We start from the raw sequence: 20,286 nt of genomic DNA on the forward strand, positions 1-20,286 counted from the left end.
TTAAAATCATTTTAGTTTTATTTAGTGACAACTGTAAAGAAAGTAAAAAGGAAAGCCACAAAGTGGGAAAAGATATTTACAATAAATTTGACCAACTTATATACTGAATATAGAAAAAAAAATCTGTTGCATGCTAGTAAGAGAAAGGCAGAAAGGGGCAAAATACTTGCTAGGCACTTCACAAAAGACACTATCTATGTCATCATTAAATATGAAAATTTAATCCTCATTTAATCATTTAATTTAATCATCATTAAATATGATTATTAAATTATGATAAAATTATTTTATTAAATTATTGTATAAAATCATTATAATAATTATTATTATATATTATATAATAATACTCTTATTAGTAGTATTGTGAAATTATTTTATAAAATTATTAAATATGATAAAAATTTAATCATCATTAAATATGAAAAGACACTATCTATGTCATCATTAAATATGAAAAAGTGCCCAGTTGCGTAACCCAGAAGAGCACACATTAAATTCAATCACTACACACTCATCGAAATGACTGAAAGGGATAAAAGGTAGAGAAATAACACCAAATTAGGTATTCCGGGGCAGCTGAAACTTTCATAGACTCTGAGTAGGAGTGTAAGTTTTTCCTGTTTCTTTGTGAAACTGTGTGACAGCAGCCACTTAAGATACACATAAACAAAGTTACCTATCAAGTCCACTCCTACAATATCACCCCTGGCCACTGTTGATCACTGTCCTTGAAGTACCTTGTCTCATTGGTGAACCACGGTGACCTCTGGGGACTTCTTCCCCAGGGTGCAGTCATCCTACTGTTAAATGACTGCAGGTCCCCTTGCAGGTGGCTCAAAGTCAGGTTTACTGTATAAATTATTGGCTTTGTGACAGAGCTTTTTCTTAGAGAGACTCAGCTTCACAATCCTCCAAGGGGCCCTGGGATTATAAACTGTCTGAAATTGATTGGAGTTAGGGACAGGAAAATATGATATATTTATTATGATTACTGAAGTTAATATGCCAGACACAGTAACAACAAAGTCTCCAATGGAGACGTTACTGGGCCTGCTCGAGCAAATCGATGATCAACGGGAGGGCCTTTACCTTTATCTTACTGAAGTTAATATTTTGTCCGTCAGTCCTAAAGCAATTCCATTCATACTCAAAGCTATAGTAGACTGCTGTCCTAGAGTCAACATAATTAACTGTCGCTCCAAACAAAACACTCCGATTCAACTAAATCTGATTACTGCTGCAGCTCTGCTGTCTCTTAGGCAACCGTGCCAACCTTGACCCTGACCATTAAGTTGACCCCATCCACAATGGCAGCAGTTTCTATTTATTTTTTTTTTCTTTTTGGGTTATACCTGGCGATGCACAGGAGTTACTCCTGGCTCTGCACTCAGGAGTTACTCCTGGCGGTGCTCAGGGGACCATATGGGATGCTGGGAATTGAACCCGGGTCGGCCGCAATCGAACCCAGGTCTGTGCTATAACTCCAGCCCTGGCACCCCCTGAATTTTGATTATCCAAAACTCCTCCAGATATTCCCAAAGTCCTCTGGGTAAAAGAGGAAGGATAGTGCAAAATCATCCCAATTGAGAATCAATGGGCTGAAAGGGTTGTCCTCCGTGGAAAATCAACCAGGTGAGACAGTGACAGCATCTCAGTGTCCATCAGCCCTTGGGACAAGGGCTCTGGGTGCCATGATTAAGCTCCTGTTGGCTGTACCCAATGTGGGAAAGAGCAGGAGATGACAGCATGCTTGGCAAATGCCATCCCTCCAACCTCCTCTTCGATGTTTCCATGGGCCTATGGGAAGAAGGCTCTCAGCTGTCCCCTTTGTAGAAAGGCTAGAAAAGAGCCCCCTCCCCTCTCATCCTGAGCATGCCCTGGGGACACAGGACAGCTCTGGTGCTGCCCCAGGAGAAACTGTGACTTCAAGAAAGGTGGTGAGGGGGTATCGGGGGCTGGAGTGATAGCACAGAGGGTAGGGTGTTTGCCTTGCACTTGGCCAACCTGGGTTCGATTCCCAGCATCCCATATGGTCCCCTGAGCACCGCCAGGAGTAACTCCTGTGCATCACCAGGTGTGACCCCCCACTACACACACACACACACACACACACACACACACACACACACACACACAAAGAAACTGGTGAAATAGTCCAAGGGAACATGCGAAGACAAGGGCCGGTACTGCAGGTAAGGCATTTTTCCTTGCACTGTCCCGGCCTGGATTCAATCCTTGGCACCCTGTGTGGTCCCCTAAGGTCTTCCAGAAGTGATCCCTGAGTGCAGAGGCAGGAGTAAGCCCTGAGCACAGCCAGGTGTGGCCCCCGAAGGAGCAAACAAGAACCTGCCTCTCAAATGCAGAGATTCCTTAGCCACGGGGTCTCCCTTCCCTGTCCCACAGAAGGTGGGGCAGGTGCTGTATTGCGCATGTACTGATATGTTCTGCCAGCCCAGAAATGGGAAGCACTGCTAGTCTTTCCAATGGAAGAAATTTAACACAGGCAAGGGGTACCAGGGAGACACAAGTGCCGAGAAGCGAGTCGGCGTGTTAGTACAGCTGGGAGAGAGCATTTGCCTTGAGCGCGGCTGACCCAGGTTCAATCCTCAGCATCCCATCGGGTCCCCCGGCACTGCCAGGAGTGATAGAGATAGGAGTAACCCCTGAACACGGCCAGAAAACACAGCCAGATGTGGCCCCCCCAAAAAAGAAAAAAAAAAGAAATGTTGAGAAGACAACCAGGAACAGTAAGGCAACCCCCAAAACATTAAAGCAGAAAGCAGCTGCTGTGTCTAAGACTGGAAGGACAGCAGGACAGTGGGACATTGAAAATCCAGACGTCTCCAGCACTTTCTGGCAGGAACTAAAGACTGTGGGGAGCCTGGTAAAACAGTGGGATTATGAATGGAGGAAGAGAGGAAACAAACGGCCCACATGCTTTGTATGGGGGAGACCTGAGTTCAGTTGCGCCACCTCCAAACAGATCTACCAGATACATCCCCCAAAAAGCAGTATCAGAAAGCAAAGAGGCTGGCTTTCTTCTTCCCATCTGGAGGCCTTCCACTCCCTTGTCCTTCGATTGGCTGAACCTACAAAGATGCACAGAAGCAAAGGAGTCTGGGAAATGTAGTTTCTAGGAGTGATCCAGAAGTGGGTTAGAATAGGGTTGGAGAATGGATCTGTAAGCACTGGGTAGTTGACTGGCACCAAGGCCCACCGGCTCATACATATGGTTCAATAAAAAGGCTAGTTCAGGGGCTGGAGAGATAGCACAGCGGGTAGGGTGTTTGCCTTGCATGCATCTGACCCGGATTCGATTCCCAGCATCCCATATGGTCCCCTGAGCACCGCCAGGAGTGGTTCCTGAGTGCAGAGCCAGGAGTAACCCCTGGGCATTGCCAGGTGTGACCCAAAAAGAAAAAAAAAAGGCCAGTTCAAGTTCTGCCACAGCATGTCCCCTAGAACCATCAGGAGAGAACCCCAAAGCACAGTCAGGAGTAGCCCCTGAGAGCCACCAGGGGAAGCCCCCCAAACAAAAACAAAAACAGGGCCAGGATTAAAGTCCAGATCTCAAGGTTATTTCTTTCTTTTTCTTTTTTGCTTTTTGGGTCACACGCGGTGTTGCACAGGGGTTACTCCTGGCTCTGCACGCAGGAATTACTCTGGCGGTGCTCGGAGAACAATATGGGGTGCTGGGAATTGAACCTGGGTCAACCGCGTGCAAGGCAAATGCCATACCCGCTGTGCTATCGCTCCAGCCCCCAAGACTATGTCTTTAGGACCCAGAGAGTCTAGAAGTTCGCAGCTACTGAAGGAGACTGTCAGTGGGAAACAGGGTTCACAAGTATCCAAGGGAGTGTTCACCTGATTAGAAGGGAATTGGGGTGAAGGGAATAACTCTATGGACTGGAGCACATGCTGAGCGGGGGAAGGGTTGGGCCACACACAGCAGTGCTCAAGGTCCATTCCTGGCTCTGTGCTCAGGAGTTCATCCTGGTGGTGCTTGGGGGAACCATAGATGGTGCTGGGGTTTGAACCGGGGTCATCTGCATGCAAGACAAATAAGTTCCTTAACTCCACGACTATCTCTCAGACCCTCAAGCACATGCTTTGTATGGGGGACCTAGGTTCGGTCCCGGCACCTCCAAGCAGATCTATCAGATACATCCCAAAAGCAAACAGCCAGACAGGACATGGGAGGAACTTTGGGGGCTGCAGGAAAGAATCTGGCAAGTTGTATGAGAGGCACAGGAATAATCAAGCTGAAAACCCATCGACTTCTTTTTCCTTTTTAATTTTTTGAATTTTATAAAGTAGTTCACGATCTTTGATTGCATTTATTATTCAAACACCAATCCCATCACCATTAAACCTTCCTGCCACCATATTTTGGGTATTTTCATTCCAAACGCCAATCCCTGCCCCAAAGCAGAATTGAAATAATATCATATTTTCCTCTAAGGTTGTTTGTCTCCTACTTTGAATCCTATCAAACGTGGTGTGGCACCCTTGGAGCACAGGTCGGGTGTGTCCTATGAAGATTCTCTGCCACACTGTCAAGGAAAAGGTTCACTCGTGGGTGAGACTGGGCCCGAGCGTGTGGAGAGCAGCCGTGAGCAGGGTGGTGGTTGTGTTCTTTTCGGCTGCTGGGGCTGGGTCCCCTGGGGCAGGGAGGGCTCTCAGGGTTCAGGGGTGCCCCGAGTGAAACAGCCTGGTGCAGGGTCCGGAGGAATGGCGATGGCGAGAGTCATGTTGCTCCCTTCCGGGAGAGAAGGACGTGTGATCTGGATGGTCTGGCACCAGCCAGGGGTGCTTAAATATATAAATTAGTGTTCTTTGTGGGTGGAGAATTGGGCCACACCCAACAGTGCTCAGGATCATTAATGAAGATGCTTGGGGGAGCTTATGTGATGCTGGGAGATCAAACTGGGGTTGGCCACGTGCAAGGCAAGAGCATTAACGTCTGTGCTTTCTCTCTGGCCCCAAGATTAGTGTCTTATTTTGTTTTGGTTTTGGGGGCCATACCCAGCAATGCTCAGGCATTACTCCTGGTTCTACACTTAGGAATTACTTCTGGCGGTGCTTGGGGGACCATATGGAATTGAACCAGGAATTGAACCTGGTTTGGCCACATGCAAACCAAGTGTCCTACCCACTGTACTACATCTCTGACCCCAAGATGAAGATAGAGCAGGGACCACTATGACAGTGATAGTTGGAATGACCAGTCTGGACAAGAACTGAGTGCTGAGAGTAGGGAAAGAGATATACATGTTAATCTGTCAGCACCTGTACTGCAAACCATGAGAGAGAGAGAGAGAGAGAGAGAGAGAGAGAGAGAGAGAAGAAAAGTGCCTGCCTTAGAGGCAGGCTGGGGCAGGGATGGGGGATGGGGGTTGAGGATGATGGTGGTAGGGAAACTGGGGATATTGGTGGCGGGAAATGTACACTGGTGAAGGGACTGGTGTTGGAACATTATATAATTGAAACCCAATCATGAACAACTGTGTAACTGTGTATCTCACGGTGATTCAATTAAAATTTTTTTTTAAATATTACTATTCTTAGGGCTGGAGCGATAGCACAGTGGTAGGGCATTTGCCTTGCACGCAGCCAACATGGCCGGCCCGAGTTCGATTCCTCCGCCCCTCTCGGAGAGCCCGGCAAGCTATCGAGAGTATCTCGCCCGCACGGCAGAGCCTGGCAAGCTACCCGTGATGTATTCGATATGTCAAACACAGTAACAACAAAAGTCTCCAATGGAGACTGGGCCCGCTCGAGCAAATCAATGATCAACGGGAGGACAGTGACAATTACTATTCTTAATGCACTTGACTATCATACTTCAATAAAAAAGAGTTCTCATTTGGGAGAGGTGGGACAAAGAACTAGAGGGCATACTTTGCAGTGGTGGTACCAGGTTTGATCCCCAGCACTGACTGTCTCCTGTGCACTGCAGAACGTGACCCCTGAGCACCACACTTGGAGAAGCCCCCAGCATCACCAGCTATGCCCGCCCTGTCACCCAAAAACAATAGCCACAAGAACGGAGGGTCCTTGGTTCTCATCTTTTAAAATCCTTAAATGTTTTCTGTTGAAATAATTATCAAGTAATGACAGAGAGATCCAAAGGGGGACACAGGGCGAGAGAGATAGCACAGTGGTGAGGGCATTTGCCTTGCACACAGCCAGCCAACCCGCGTTCGATTCCCAGCATCCCATAGGGTCCCCCAAGCACCGCCAGGAGTAGTTCCTGAGTGCAGAGCCAGGAAGAAGCCCTGAGCATCGCTGGGTGTGACCCATAAAAATAAAACCAAGGGGGAGGCCTGATGCATGGGAGAGTTAAGATGTCCTGACCCCGCCTCCCCCTTCAGCCCTCCTCTGACTATACCTGTGTTCTGTGTGAATTTAAAATGTCTGGAGCAAGGGGCTGGAGCGATAGCACAGCGGTAGGGTGTTTGCCTTGCACACGATCGACCCAGGTTCAATTCCCAGTATCCCATATGGTCATCCCGAGCACCGCCAGGAGTAATTCCTGAGTGCACGAGCCAGGTGTAATCCCTGTGCATCACTGGGTGTGACCCAAAAAGCCAAAAAAAAAAAAAAAATGAATGGAGCGATAGCACAACAGGTAGGGCATTTGCCTTGAGAATAACAAAATATGGGGCTGGAGAGATAGCCGTTTGCCTCGCATGCGGCCGACCCAGGTTCGATTCCCAGCATCCCATATGGTCCCCTGAGCACCACCAGGAGTAACTCCTGAGTGCAGAGCCAGGAGTGACCCCTGTGCATTGCCAGGTGTGACCCAAAAAAAGAAAAAATAATAACAAAATAATAAATTTAAAATAATAAAGAAAACCAAGGAGGAGGGAAAAGGATCTCAGGCCATGCCACACTCCTACCTTCATGCATGTGACAACTCAGCCCCAGCCCCCAAGGCCCTGGATCCAGCGAGCCCTGTTCGCCTGCTGTTCTCTCATGCCCACATTGCCCGGCATCTTGACTTGGACCAGCCGGCTGCAGATCCTAGCCCCAGGAGAGAAGAGTCAAGTGTCTTCCACCCTTTTGTGGGTCCCCCCCCACAATATACTGGGACTTCCCAACTCCTCCACCGAGAACCTGTCCAGCCAGTCTGCCCAACTGGGGGAAGGCTGAGCGCCGAACAGGCTCCTCCAGGAAGGGGCCCGGGCACTGTGCCTCGGTGACCTATCTCTAGAGAGTCAGTCGGCCCATCCTGCCAAGGGAGGCGCCGCTGAGTCACACCGAGGCAGTGGGGTTGCTGGAAAGAGCTAGAAGCCGGAAGTCAGGAGCGCGGTCTCTCTAGGCTGTGTGACTGGGGCAAGGCACCGTGACGTCATCGGTTTACTCCGTAAATACACGCGGCCTCAGCAAAGCCCTGGAAAGTCAGATGTAAAGATTCTGGCTCCTGGACAGCAGAGCTCACAGCCTGGGCTCGTGTGTGTGTGTGTGTGTGTGTGTGTGTGGTGGGGGTGGCCTCAAATCCGTGCTTCTCAGAACCCCGGGAGAACTCAAGGATAAGTCACAGGAACCTGGAAATCAGACAGAGCTCCTGGCATCTGTGGGAGGAGCTCTTAATGGATTAAAGGAAATGGTTGAAAGAATGGAGAGAGGGACCAGGCTACTCCCCTCCTCCAACGTAGCACCCTGATCCCCATTCTCCTGTGCTTGGGGCTTGGGGGGTGGGATCTCTCAACTGCCTCCAGTTCAAAGAGATTCAAAGGGTGAGGGTGGTCAGGGCTGGAGAGACAGCCCATAAGGCACTGGCTTTACTGGCTGACCTGAGCTCGATCCCGGCATCCCATATGGTGCCCTGAGCACTGCCAGGAGTGACCCCTGAGCACCCCCAGGTGTGGCTTAACAACCAAAACACAAAGGGTGAGGGTGGGACCCCAGAGATAGCGGAGGGGGGTTAAGGCCACGCATGCAGCCTATAGCCTGGTTCAAACCCCAGCGCTGCCTGTGGTCCCCTGAGCACCTCCAGGATCCCTAGCACAGAACCAGGAATGAGCCCCGAGCACGGGGATGGGGCACTTTTCCTGGGACACAAAATGGTGCGGGGTCCGAGAGACAAATCAGTGGCTACAGTGCATGCCTTCTGCTCCACTGCACAGGGTCCCCTGAGCTCAGCCAGGAGTGAGCCCCAAGTCAAGAGCCTGGAGTAAGCCCAGGTGGCAGCCCCCACCAGCACCGCCTAAGCAGCCTCTACGTTGCCCACTTCAGCCCCACTGACACTGCCTGGTGGGACCCCCATTTCCCCCCACCCTTGATTCCTTCCTGGAAGAACATTCCTAAGGACAGACGAGGAGGGGACCTCTAACTTCAGAAGGGTCCTGGGGGGTCACCTGCAGCCCCTAGTGAGGGGGGCGTGGGTGGGGTGTGGGAAGATGCAGCCATCTGACTTGTTATTTCTTTGTAGTTTGCCTTAAAAAAAGTGACCCAGAGGGACTGGAGCAATAGCACAGCGGGTAGAGCGTTTGCCTTGCAGGTGGTGGACCCCGGTTCGATTCTCAGCATCCCATAGGGTCCCCTGAGCACGGTCAGGAGTCATTCCTGAGTGCAGAGCCAGGAGTAACACCTGCAGCAATTCCGGTTGCGACCCAAAAAGCAAAAACAAAACAAAACAAAAAAAGTGACCCAGAGTCGGAGCGAGAGAGTACAGCAGGCAGGGCGCCTGCCTGGCACTGCGACCAACCTGGGATCCATCCCGGGTACCGAGTATGGTCCGCTGAGCACCAGCAGGAGCGCAAGCCAGGAGTAAGCCCTGAGCATCGCCAGGTAGGGAACCTTCAAAAATATATATATATTTTTTTTTTTAAAAAAGAACCCAGGGGCTGGAGCAGTAGCACAGCGGGTAGGGCGTTTGCCTTGCACGCGTCGGACCCGGGTTCGATTCCCAGCATCCCATAGGGTCCCCCAAACACCGCCAGAGTAATTCCTGAGTGCAGAGCCAGGAGCAACCCCTGAGCGTTGCTGGGTGTGACCCAAAAAGCAAATTAAATAAATAAATAAAAAAGAACCCAGACGGGTGGGTGCTTCTTTCTGCTTCTTTCGCTCTGTCCGTCCCCGGGCGTCGGCGGGCCCGGGCCAGGCGGTCCCGGCTCTCGCGGCCCCCCTCGCGCGCGCATCACATCCCGCCCCGGTCTCCACCGCCCGCTCCCGGGCCGGCCCCGCCGTCCGCGCGTCCCGCTCCGGCTTCCCAAGAAGGGAGGCGGCTGTTCCGGCCCCGCTGCCCTCACGTGCTTTCCCGACCGCCGCCTCCCGCCCGCGCCGGGCCAGCCCAGCCTGTTCCTCTTCCCGATTGCGCCAGCCCGGCGGGCGGCCCGCGGCCCCGGCTCCCGGCGCTCCTGTCCCCGCCCCGCCGTCGCCGGCCGCTCCACTCCCACTTCCTGCGCCCGGCGCTGGAGCCCCGCAGGCCAGGCCCGGCCCTGGGCCCCCGGGGCACGTCGGCCGCGCGTCCCGCCGCAGCCCCTGCGCTCCGGGGGCCGCTGTCAGCCCTGCCCGGCCCGGCCAGGCCCGTCCAACGTCCTCCCGGCCGGGCGTGCGCCTGCCCGGCTCGACGGGCCCACCATGCGCCTGCCCCGGGCCGCCTCCCCCTGCGGCCTGGCCTGGGGACCCTTCATCCTGGCCCTTTGCCGCTTCCTGGCCGCCTCCCCAGTGGCACCGGTGAGGGTGGGGTGCGGGGTGGGGGGTGCGCCCGGCGGCGCGCAGGGCCGGGTCCGGGCAGCTCGCACGCGTGCCAACCGTGCCAAGCCCTGACTCCTGCACCCCCTCTCGGCCTCCCTCTCCTTTTGAAGGTGCTCCCGTACCCCACGGGGAACGGTACCTGCCAGGACCCGCAGAAGGAGTATTACCAGTCCAGGCACGGTTTGTGCTGTTCCCGCTGCCCCCCAGGTGAGAGGCAACGGCCGGGAGCGGCGGCGGGGAGGGGGCCTGGGATGGGAAGGGGGGGCGATGCAGGGGGCGGCTGAGGCTGAGTGTGAGGGGTGCCCGGCGCTATCTGGCAAGAAGGCTGTGCCCAGAGAGCATGTGTGTGTGTGTGGAGGGGGGCGGTGGAGCGGGGCGGGCCTCCCCCAGGCCTCCTAGGCAGGCTGCAAAGACCAGGGGACAAAGGTCCAGCTCCCTCTGCGCTGTCGCCCCTGGCTGTCCCCCTAGGCAAGTACCTCCTAGCCGAGTGTGACCGCAGCCAGGACACCACCTGTGCCACGTGCCCGGAAAACTCCTACAACGAGCACTGGAACCACCTGTTCACCTGTCAGATGTGCCGGCCCTGTGATCACGGTATGGTCCCGGCCCAGCAAGGCTGGCCACTTTCTGGGTTCCAGGGGGGTGACCCGCGCGGCCCCCCTGCTCAGCTCCCTTGTGTCTTCCCCCCACCCCCACCCCCACCACCCCACACAGTGTTGGGCTTCGAGCTGCTGTCGCCTTGCACCAGCCGAAGGCAGACCCAGTGCCGCTGCCAGTACGGGATGGTGTGTGCCACACACAGCCCCTCCGAGTGCAGCCACTGCGAGCCGCTGCCCAGCTGCAGGCCTGGCACGGAAGCCATGCTGGAAGGTCAGAGGTCACCGGGCACAGTGGGAGTGGGGGGAGGGTCGGGGAGCCCCCTGCAGCCCCGGGTGGCCCCTGCAGCAGCATTGCGTTCCGTTGTGACTGTGCAGGCTGGGGTCACCCGCGTGGGGTCTACTCCAGGAAGGTATAGGGACAAGAGCTGGGGTTCTGGAGGGGCGCCTCTCAATTCTGCGGTGGGGGGCCGGGGGGTCTCAGACAAAGGTGACGGGGAAAGGGCAGAATGGATGGAGCCATTGGGTGGGGGCAGAGGATGCTGTGGGTGACAGAGCCAAAGGCGCCCATGGTCCACAAATCAAATTCACCCTTCTCTTGCCAGGTGAAGTGACAAGCGTTCACAGCTACTGCGTGGCCTGCAAGGAAGGACACTTCCAGAATACCACCTCCCCCACGGCACGCTGTAGCCCCCACACCCGGTGCGTGGGCCCCAGATGTGCTCAACCCCAGGGGCTCACACCCCCACACCCCACCCCACACTTCTAGCCCAGGTCCATCCGAGTCTCAGGCTTTTTCTCTTTTCTCTGCAGATGTGAGGCCCATGGCCTGGTAGAGGCAGCCCCGGGCACCGCCCAGTCCGACACTAGATGTAGAAGCCCAACAGAACCCCCCAAGATCTCAGAGTCTTCCACAAAGACACCGATCCCCAAAGGACCAGGTGAGGGCCAGGGCAGAGGGCCGTGGGGAAAGGGGTCGTCTGGGGAAATGCTTTAATACCACCTATCTACGAATACGGAAGGGCCGGAGAGATAGCACAGGGTGTAAGACATTTTACCTTGCACCCAACAGACCGTGGTTCGAATCCTCAGTACCCCATGTCACTTCAAGTTTCTTAAAGAGGAAATAGAGGATCTCTGAGGATAATTTACTTGCGCACACCTGAATACACACAGCGTTAAGTTTTATGGGCCAGGGCAGGGAAGTGGATCGGTGGTCGGGCGGACATCCTTTGAAGTGGCTTGGTGGTCTGGGGGACATACTTTGCATGCTGGAACTCTGAGTTGCGTCCCCAACATTGCATGCCCCCAACCCCAGCACCACCAGGGAATGACGACTCATGAGCACTGAGTTAGGAGTAGAACCCAACCAAAAAAAAAAAAAAAAGAAAAAATTAACATAGGATGGAGAGATAGTACAGCAGGCCAAGCAATTGCCTTGCAAGTGGCCAGCCTGGTTCAATGCCCAGCACCACGTTTGGGTCCAGAAGCACTAGCAGGAGTGATCCCTGGGTGCAGAGCAGGGGTGAACCCTGAGCACCTCCAGGCCAGCCTCCCAAACCAAACTAAATAAAATAAGGTAGCAGAGAACTTTGTATGCGACCTGTCAAGGAACACCCCACTCGGAGAAGTAACTATCACCTCTGGGTTCCTGTCGCCCTCATCTAGTCTATGTGCTAGACTAAGAATGTCTTTGATTATTCTCTTCCTTGTTTTTCCAATCCAAGAAGTTACTGGTTTTCTTGCTTCATAGATAATCAGAAGACATTACCAATACCTGTGATTGTTATTTATATTTTAATTTGTTTGTTTTTTATTATTTATTTATTTATTTTGCTTTTTTGGGTCACACCCGGCAATGCACAGGGGTTACTCCTGACTCTACACTCAGGAATTACTCCTGGCAGTGCTTGGAGGTCCATATGGGATGCTGGGAATCGAACCTGGGTCGGCCGTGTGCAAGGCAAATGCCCTACCCGCTGTGCTATCACTCCAGCCCTTGTGTTTTTTTTTTTTTTTTGGCCATACGAGGCAGTACTCAGGACTTACTACTAGCTCTATCTATAATCAGGGGTCACTTCTGGCAGACTCGGGGGCACTTAGGGGGCACTTGACCGCTATTTTCTTAGCTTCCTTTTTTTTATGCTTTTTGGGTCACACCTGGAAATGCTCAGCGGTTATTCCTGGCTTTGCACTCAGCAATTAGTCTCGGTGGTGCTTGGGGGACCCTATGGGATGCCAGGGATCGAACTCAGGTCGACTGCCTGCAAGGCAAATGCCCTACCCGCTGTGCTATCGCTTCAGTTCCTTAACTTCTTAACATTCCTCCACGTTTCATTTCCATTTCTTGGGAGCTAGAGTAGGGGTAAGATGTGAGGGGTGGGCCATGTGCTACTCACGCCTTCCTCTGAGATGAGGTAGTTCTGTCACCATCCCCCACCTGTCTGCCCCTGCCCCTGCATAAGGAAATCAGGCTCAGATGACTTGCCCCCGAACCCCCTCAGTCCAGGAAACCTACGCTGGGGTCTTTCTCCCTCCGAAGCTGTTGCCACATTGCGTGTTAGAAATCAGAAAATTTAGATAAAACTGAAAATCACCCACAGACCCCTCACTTGCACAGCCACTCGTTGGATTCTTTTTGGGGTGAGGGGTTGGGTCATACATGATGGTGCTCACGGATTGCTCCTGGCAGTGCTCAGGGGACCATGTCATGCTGGGAATCAAATTCTCTCCAGCTAGGCACATTTACTTTTTTGGGGGGCGGGGAGGGTAGGGAGCGTTGGACCGCCCATCATGCTGTGATACTCAGGTGTTACTCCTGGTTCTGTGCTCAGGGATCACTCCCAGAGGGGCTCAGGGGTCCCTATGGAATGCCAGGGATTGAACCCGGGTCAGCCGCATGCAAAACAAACACCCTACCTGTTGTACTATTGTTCCAGCACCACTCCTGCATCCACTTTTGTTTTGTTTTGAGGCCAGAGCCAGTGATGCTCAGGGCTTACTCCTGGTTCTGTGCTCAGATCACTCCTGGCAGTGCTCAGGAGACCAGATGGGGTGCTGGGGGTTGAACCCAGGTTGACCACATGTAAGGCCAATGTCCTTCCTGCTACAGTATCTCTCTGGCCCCAGACCCATCTACTTTGAACCTTTTTGGTCTTATTACTTCCCAGACATATCTCTTAAGTATATCTAAACATAGTTTTCTGAAAGTGGGGTCACTGAAATGTTTAGTGGCTTGGCTTTTTTTGTTTGTTTGTTTGTTTGTTTTGTTGGTTTTTGGTTTTGGGATTTTGTGTGTGTGTGTGTGTATGTGTGTGTGTGTGTGTGTGTGTTTTATGGGAGGGGTCACATCCAGCGATACTCAGGGGTTACTCCTGGCTCTGCACTCAGGAATTACTCCTGGCGGTGCTCGGGCACCATATACAGTTCCAGGTATCTAACTGGGGTTGTCTGGATGTGCCTTACCTGCTGTACTGTCTCTCCAAACCCATCCATCCGATCTGTTCTAGGGGCTGGGGGCCATACCTGGTGTTGCCTAGAGCTTCCTTTTGTTTCTCTGCTTAGGGGTCCCTCCTGGTGGTGCTAGGGGGTCCATATGCAGTAAACCCTCACCTAGCGTTGCCCACGTACAAGGCAAGCTCATTACCTCCTACCTCTCTCGCCTTTTATTTTTTTTTTTAATTTTTAACTATGGAGTATAGATGACTGAGTAGGGCCAAGAGATAGAAAAAGAGGTAAGGCTCTTGCCTACATGCAGTTGACCCCGGTTCTGTGTCCGTCAGCATGTATGGTCCCCCAAGAAGCAGGAGTAAGCCCTGATCTCCACCAGGTATGGCTGGAAAAACAAACAAAATCCCCAAATGGTGATGGTCAGGTCGGAGAATATGCTCAACTAATTCCCTCACTGCACAGATGAAACGGCTGATGTACCAAGAGGCGAAATGACTTATGAAGCCCCCCTGCTTTTATGGGGCCAGAGAGATACTACAGCGGGGAGGGCTCTTGCCTTGCACGCGGCCAACACGGGTTTGATCCCCGGCATCCCACTGGGTCCCCTGAGCATCACCAGGAGGAATTCTTTTTTTTTTAATGCAAACATTTAGTCATTTTTTTATCTTTTTTTTTGGGGGGGGGGTCACACCTGGCGATGCTCAGGGGTTACTCCTGGCTCATGTACTCAGGAATTGCTCCTGGCGGTGCTCAGGGGACCATATGGGGTGCTGGGAATCGAACCTGTGTCGGCCGTGTTGGCTGCGTGCAAGGCAAACGCCCTACCCGCCGTGCTATTGCTCCAGCCCCATAGTCATTAATTTTTATTTTATTTTATTTTGACTTTTTGGGTCACACATGGCAATGCATAGGGGTTGCTTCTGGCTCTGTACTCAGGAATCACTCCTGATGGTGCTCGGGGGGGAACATATGGGATGCTGGGATTCGAACCTGGGTTGGCTGCATGCAAGGCAAATGCCCTACCCGCTATGCTACCACTCCAGCCCCAAGAGTAATTAAAAAAAAAAAAACAACAACTTTTTGTTTTGAATCACTGTGAGATAAACCCTTACAAAGTTGTGCATGATTGGATTTCAGTCATACAGTATTCCAACACCCATCCCTCCACCAGTGTATCTTTCCCAGAGTTGGTGTCCCCACGTTCCCTCTCATCATCTCCACCCCCCCCCCACCCCCGCCTGCTTCTATGGCAGTCACTTTTCTTCTCCGCCAGGAGTAATTCTTTTTTTTTTTTTTTTGGCTTTTTGGGTCACACCGGCAATGCACAGGGGTTACTCCTGGCTCATGCACTCAGGAATTACCCCTGGCAGTGCTCAGGGGACTATATGGGATGCTGGGAATTGAACCCGGGTCGGCCGTGTGCAAGGCAAACACCCTCCCTGCTGTGCTATCACTCCAGCTCCGCCAGGAGTAATTCTTGAGCTCAGAGCCAGGAATAAGCCCTGAACATCATAGGATGTGGCCCCCAAACCAACTAATAATATTAATATGATTTCTTTTTTAAAAGTCCCTTAGCTGGGGCTGGAGCAATAGCACAGCGGGGAGGGTGTTTGCCTTGCACGCGGCCGACCTGGGTTCGATTCCCAGCATCCCATATGATCCCCTGAGCACCGCCAGGGGTAATTCCTGAGTGCAGAGCCAGGAGGAACCCCTGTGCATTGCCAAGTGTGACCCAAAAAGTAAAAAAAAAAAAGTCCTTTAGCTGGGCAGGAAACTTGAGGTCCAGAATTTCAGCTCCTTTCCCTGCCTCCCATCCTGTCTGCCTCTTGGTCACAGATAGTGCCTGGAAAGGCAAAGTTCCCCGGCTTCCCGTCCTCCTGGCCATCCTAGGGCATCAGTGATGGTTGGTGGGTGCTGTAATAACCGGGCCCTTGATGTAGTCACTGAGAGACAAATTACCTGTGGTTTCCCATTAGGACTTGAGAACCCGAAATTCCCCCTGCCGCCCTAGGCTCCCAGAAGCTGCCCTGAGCAGTGGTGTGGGGATCTCATATCCCCAAACCTCCAGGGCCAATTACAGCTGAATTTGAAAGTCTCCCCCATTGGCCTAAATCTGGATAGTCTTCCCTGAGGACAGGGAGGGCAGTCCTGCTCCTCCCCTGGTTTCTCCGTAAGGTAATGGAGTCCCAGGGTCGGAGCAATAGAATAGCACAGCGGGTAGGGTGTTTGCCTTATACCTGGCAGACTCAAGTTCGATTCCCAGCATCCCATATGGTCCCCCGAGCACTGCCAGGAGTAATTCCTGAGTGCAGAGCCAGGAGTAACTAACTCCTGAGCACCGCTGGGTGTGACCCAAAAAGAAAAAAACAAAAGATAATGGAGTCCCCAGAAACGCAGCTCTCCCTGTGACCTAGTATGTTTAGTGCCGCAAGCACCCACCTCTCTCTACTGCCTCCCACCCCAAGCTTGTTCATGAGACAGCGCAGTCTGGTGCCAGAGCAGTAGTACAGCAGGGAGGGCACTTGCCTTGCACACGGCTGCCCGAGGTTCAATCCCCAGCACCCCCTGAGCATCCCCTAAGCCCTGCGAGGAGTAATCCCTGAGTGGCAGAGCCAGGACTGAGCCCTGAGCACCCTCAGGAGTGGCCCTCACACAAAAAATGATAAAATAAACAGAGACTGCTCGATCCTGGTCTGTAAACAGGGGGGCACCCGTCCCACCCCCAGACATCACCTATGGGAGAGTTTACTGGCTGTGAGGAGACCCTCCCCCAAGTTCGATAGAGCCTCCCATTGTCTGCACCCAAAGGTAGGGTCTGTGATTCTGTCGGGTGGCAGGTTGGGGATAGCAGCCACTAACCTCCTTCCCCTCCACCCTCCCGCCCGCTGTCCTGGCAGAAGACACGCTGCTGCTGGCCATCCTGCTGCCCCTGGTTTTCTTTCTCCTGCTCACCATCGCCTTGGCCTGGAAGAGCCACCCCTCGCTCTGCAGAAAGCTCGGTAAGAAGGGGCCAAATGCAGGGAACCAGATCAGTAGTCCAGTGGGGAGGGTGGGTGTTTGCCTTGTGCTTTGATGACCCGGGTTCGAGTCACCCCAGAGTGTCCCCCAAGTACCCCAGAGGGTCCCCCAAGCACCTCCAGGAGTGATTCCTGAGTGCAGAGCCAGGAGTAAGCCCTGAGCATCTCTGGGTGTGACCTAAAACAAACAAAAACCAAAGGCGTTAAAGACAGGACTGGGAACTGTGTCCACAGCAAGCTAGAGCGGGCGAATATTCCACACTCCCAGGGCCAAGCCTTCTGCCCCTCTGCGCCTTCAAGTTTCCTTCATGCCTGCCCCCATATACACATCTTCTCTAATCACCCCGCATTCGGAGACTGCTTCCTCTTGGGAGCCTGAAGAGGGCGGCATGATGGAGTGATGGGTAGGGGTGAGGGTCAGTCAAAGGTCCTCCAATCCCGTCTCCTTTTCCCTTGCAGGCTCCCTGCTCAAGAGGCGCCCAGAGGTAACAGGGGCAAAGAGTGGTGTGGGGCAGGGGGGCAGGGAGTACCCGGATGCCAGACACCCATGACGTTGTTGACTCAGTTCCTGCATATGGCACATGCCAGTCTCTGTTGGACACCGCGGCGAAGGCAGTGAGCACTACCAAGTCCCTCCCCTCCAAGAGTTGCAAGTCTGTGGAGCAAAACTAGAATGAGGGGCCGGAGCGATAGCACAGCGGGTAGGGCGTTTGCCTTGCATGCAGCTGACCCGGATTCGATCCCCGGCATCCCATATGGTCCCCTGAGCACTGCCAGGAGTAATTCCTGAGTGCAAAGCTAGGAGTAACCCCTAAGCATTGCAGGGTATGACTCAAAAAGGGAAAAAAAAAAACAGAATGACAAAAATATGCATCTAGGAGCCAGAACCACAGTGCAATGGATAGGGCGTTTGCCTTGCATGCGGCCAACCCAGGTTCAATCCCTGGCATCCCATATGATGGCCCAAGTGCTACCAAGAATGATCCCTGAGCGCAGAGTCAGGAGTTAGTCCTGAACACTGCCAGGTGTGGCCCCAGACGAAAAGAAAAAAATATGCACCCATTGGTGTCATTGCTCAGGAAGGCAGGTCGTGGGCAATGAGAGAGTGTGGCAGGGGAAGGGGATTGATTGTTTCAGAGTGGACACAGCGGGCCTCTGAGAAGCTGGTTGTGGGTGGAGCGCTGATAGAAGGAGGGAACTGGTCAGAAGGATTTCTGGGGGAAAGTGCTTCAGGAAGACTGGGACGTTGGGTGCAAAGGTCCTGAGGCAGGAAGCCTGGTGAGGAGGAGCTCAGGTAGAGTCGTGGGGGACCCTGACCTTCAGCCTCCTTTGCAGGGAGGAGAATCTGGTGCTTTGAATGGGAGCTGGGAGCCTCCGAGGGTGAACCCACATTTCCCTGACTTGGTAAAGCCACTTCTGCCCTTCTCTGGAGACTTGGCGCCCGCACCTATCCCCGCCGGATCCCCCACCGAACCCCCCACCATCCCAGTTGTGGAGAATGAAATGCCACAACAACGGAGCCCTGTGGTCCAGGCCAATGAGTTGGATGCTGAGTCTCCAGACCAAGGTCAAGTGGCCCACGGTGAGCCTGGGCAGGGGCTGGGGGTGGGGGGAAATGATGTCACGGTGGGTGGAGCTACAAGCAGGGTAGCCAGGATTGGGCGTGGTGATAGTGTGGTGGGCGGGGCTATGAACAGGATGGGCAGGTCCGTGTCGTGGGGGTGGGGCTATGCGCGGGTGGGTGGAGCGATGTCAGCATGGGTGGGGCTATGAGCAGGATGGGCGGGGCTGTGGACATGGAGATGGCATGGTAGGCGGAGCTATGTGTAGGGTGGGCGGGGTTATGGGCGGGGCGATGAGGTCGTGGGTAACGGGAGTGGGATGCCAGGTGCGACCTCAGGTTAGACTGAGTGTCCAGCCTCCAGCCAATGTGACAGCCAGAAATGAGTGAAGGGAGTAGACACCCTAGGCACAGAGAACAGAACAAAAACCAGTGGCTGACAGCCCATGGGGGTGGTGTAAAGAAAAGAGAAAGGGAGGGGAAGAGGCAGTATCCCCCAAACCACTCACTCTGCCTACCCTTTCCCACAAGGTACCAACGGCATTCATGTCACCGGCGGGTCTGTGACGGTCACTGGCAACATCTACATCTACAATGGGCCGGTCTTGGGGGGCGCACGGGGCCCTGGAGACCCCCCAGCTTCCCCAGAGCCTCCATATCCCATCCCGGAGGAGGGGGCCCCCGGCCCCCCCGGCCTTTCGACTCCCTACCAGGAAGATGGCAAAGCCTGTCACCTGGCTGAAACAGAGACTCTAGGGTGCCATGGCCTCTAAGGACCCAATCTGTCACCCACGTTTGGTGGCATCTGGGAGAAGCCCGAAGGAAGTGGGGGAGGGTGTTCTTGGGCACCCTCTCTCCCGGCCAGCCCAACCCGCACAGGACTGAGGGCCGCTGGGACAGCCCCAGGGGCCAATCCTGCTCGGAGGGGCTGGGCCTCACCCCGTGTGAGAGCAGGGCCTACAGACCGTGGCCCGGAGCCAGCTGAGACTGTCCACAGCCCCTCTCCGCCCATGTGGGGCATTGTGCCAGCTACACTTCAGGCACCCACTGGCAACAGGACACTACTGCCGCCCACCCACCCTTGGCACTCTGCACCCTGAGCATGCCACAGGAGGGAGCCCGCTGCCCAGCCACTTGCTAGGACGCTCCTGGGACCCCCAGCGGATTCGTGGTGCTCATGCCCAAGCTTCTGAGAACCTCCAAGTGCCCACACTTGCCGTGGACTGAGGTCGACCCCAAAGGTTGATGGGAGGACCCTCCCCCCCCACCCCCGGCCTCTCACAAAGCAAAGGGAGTCACAACTGTGGGGCGTTGGGGAGGAAAGTTCTGGAGCTGGAGGAAGAGAGCAGGTGTATTTACAAAGTGTAACCACATGCAAATAAAGAGGAGATTACGAGCTAGATTGTTGATTTTCTTGGGATTGGGGCCACATCCGCAGCAAAGACCCAAACATTCAACTGAATCCCACAAAGATATTTTGCGGGGGGACTTAGATCCATCATTCGGGTGGGAAAAAAAATAAGCCAGGGGCCCCGGGAGATGACCCAAAGTCTGAGCTATGCAGTTTGCAGGCAGGAACTTGGGATGCAAATCCTCACACTACAGGGACCCTGAGCAGATTCAGGAGTGACCCCCAAACACCATCGGGTGTGGCCCCAAGACTCAAATTTAGATAGAGGGGACGGAAGAGATAGTACACTGAGTAGAGCACTTGCCTTGTCTACAGCTGACCCAGGCTTAATCCCCTGCACTGCATGCGACATCCCAAGCCCCTCCTGAAGTGACCCCTGAGCACAAGTCAGGATTACAAGGGAGGGAATAAACCCGAGCACTGCCAAGTGTGGCCTAAAACAAACAAACTATATATATATAAATGTATAATATATATATATATACATATATATAATGAGCAGGCTAAATGCTTTTAGTTGGAACTTAAAACCACCTCCATGAGGAC

The 20,286-nt window shown here is 53.6% G+C and overlaps 1 protein-coding gene across 2 annotated transcripts; it reads left to right on the forward strand.

Annotated features, from left to right (window-relative positions):
• The first annotated feature begins 9,351 nt into the window (after window positions 1–9,351).
• Window positions 9,352–19,720, forward strand: LTBR (lymphotoxin beta receptor). 2 transcript variants are annotated; one of them, XM_056106840.1, is made up of 10 exons: window positions 9,352–9,684; window positions 9,816–9,912; window positions 10,174–10,299; window positions 10,420–10,575; window positions 10,907–11,003; window positions 11,115–11,242; window positions 16,649–16,750; window positions 17,228–17,253; window positions 18,104–18,350; window positions 18,861–19,720. In XM_056106840.1, the coding sequence occupies exons 1-10, from the start codon at window positions 9,589–9,591 to the stop codon at window positions 19,100–19,102; spliced, it is 1,317 nt and encodes a 438-aa protein (XP_055962815.1). In that variant the 5' UTR covers window positions 9,352–9,588; the 3' UTR covers window positions 19,103–19,720. The 2 variants fall into 2 exon arrangements, with proteins under 2 accessions (XP_055962815.1, XP_055962816.1); XM_056106841.1 differs by having other exon boundaries at window positions 9,353–9,684; window positions 18,107–18,350.
• The last annotated feature ends 566 nt before the right edge of the window (window positions 19,721–20,286 follow it).

This window comes from Sorex fumeus, unplaced genomic scaffold (genome assembly GCF_029834395.1).
Source record: "Sorex fumeus unplaced genomic scaffold, SorFum_2.1 ptg000148l, whole genome shotgun sequence".
Classification (NCBI taxonomy): Eukaryota; Metazoa; Chordata; class Mammalia; order Eulipotyphla; family Soricidae; genus Sorex; species Sorex fumeus.

Excerpts from the sequence above, each read along its gene's own strand:
- LTBR (XM_056106840.1), top strand. The coding sequence starts at position 9,589 with ATGCGCCTGCCCCGGGCCGCCTCCCCCTGCGGCCTGGCCTGGGGACCC. Across the intron at positions 10,576-10,906 it reads CACGGAAGCCATGCTGGAAG|GTGAAGTGACAAGCGTTCAC; the intron begins GTCAGAGGTCAC and ends TTCTCTTGCCAG. Across the intron at positions 11,243-16,648 it reads ACCGATCCCCAAAGGACCAG|AAGACACGCTGCTGCTGGCC; the intron begins GTGAGGGCCAGG and ends CTGTCCTGGCAG.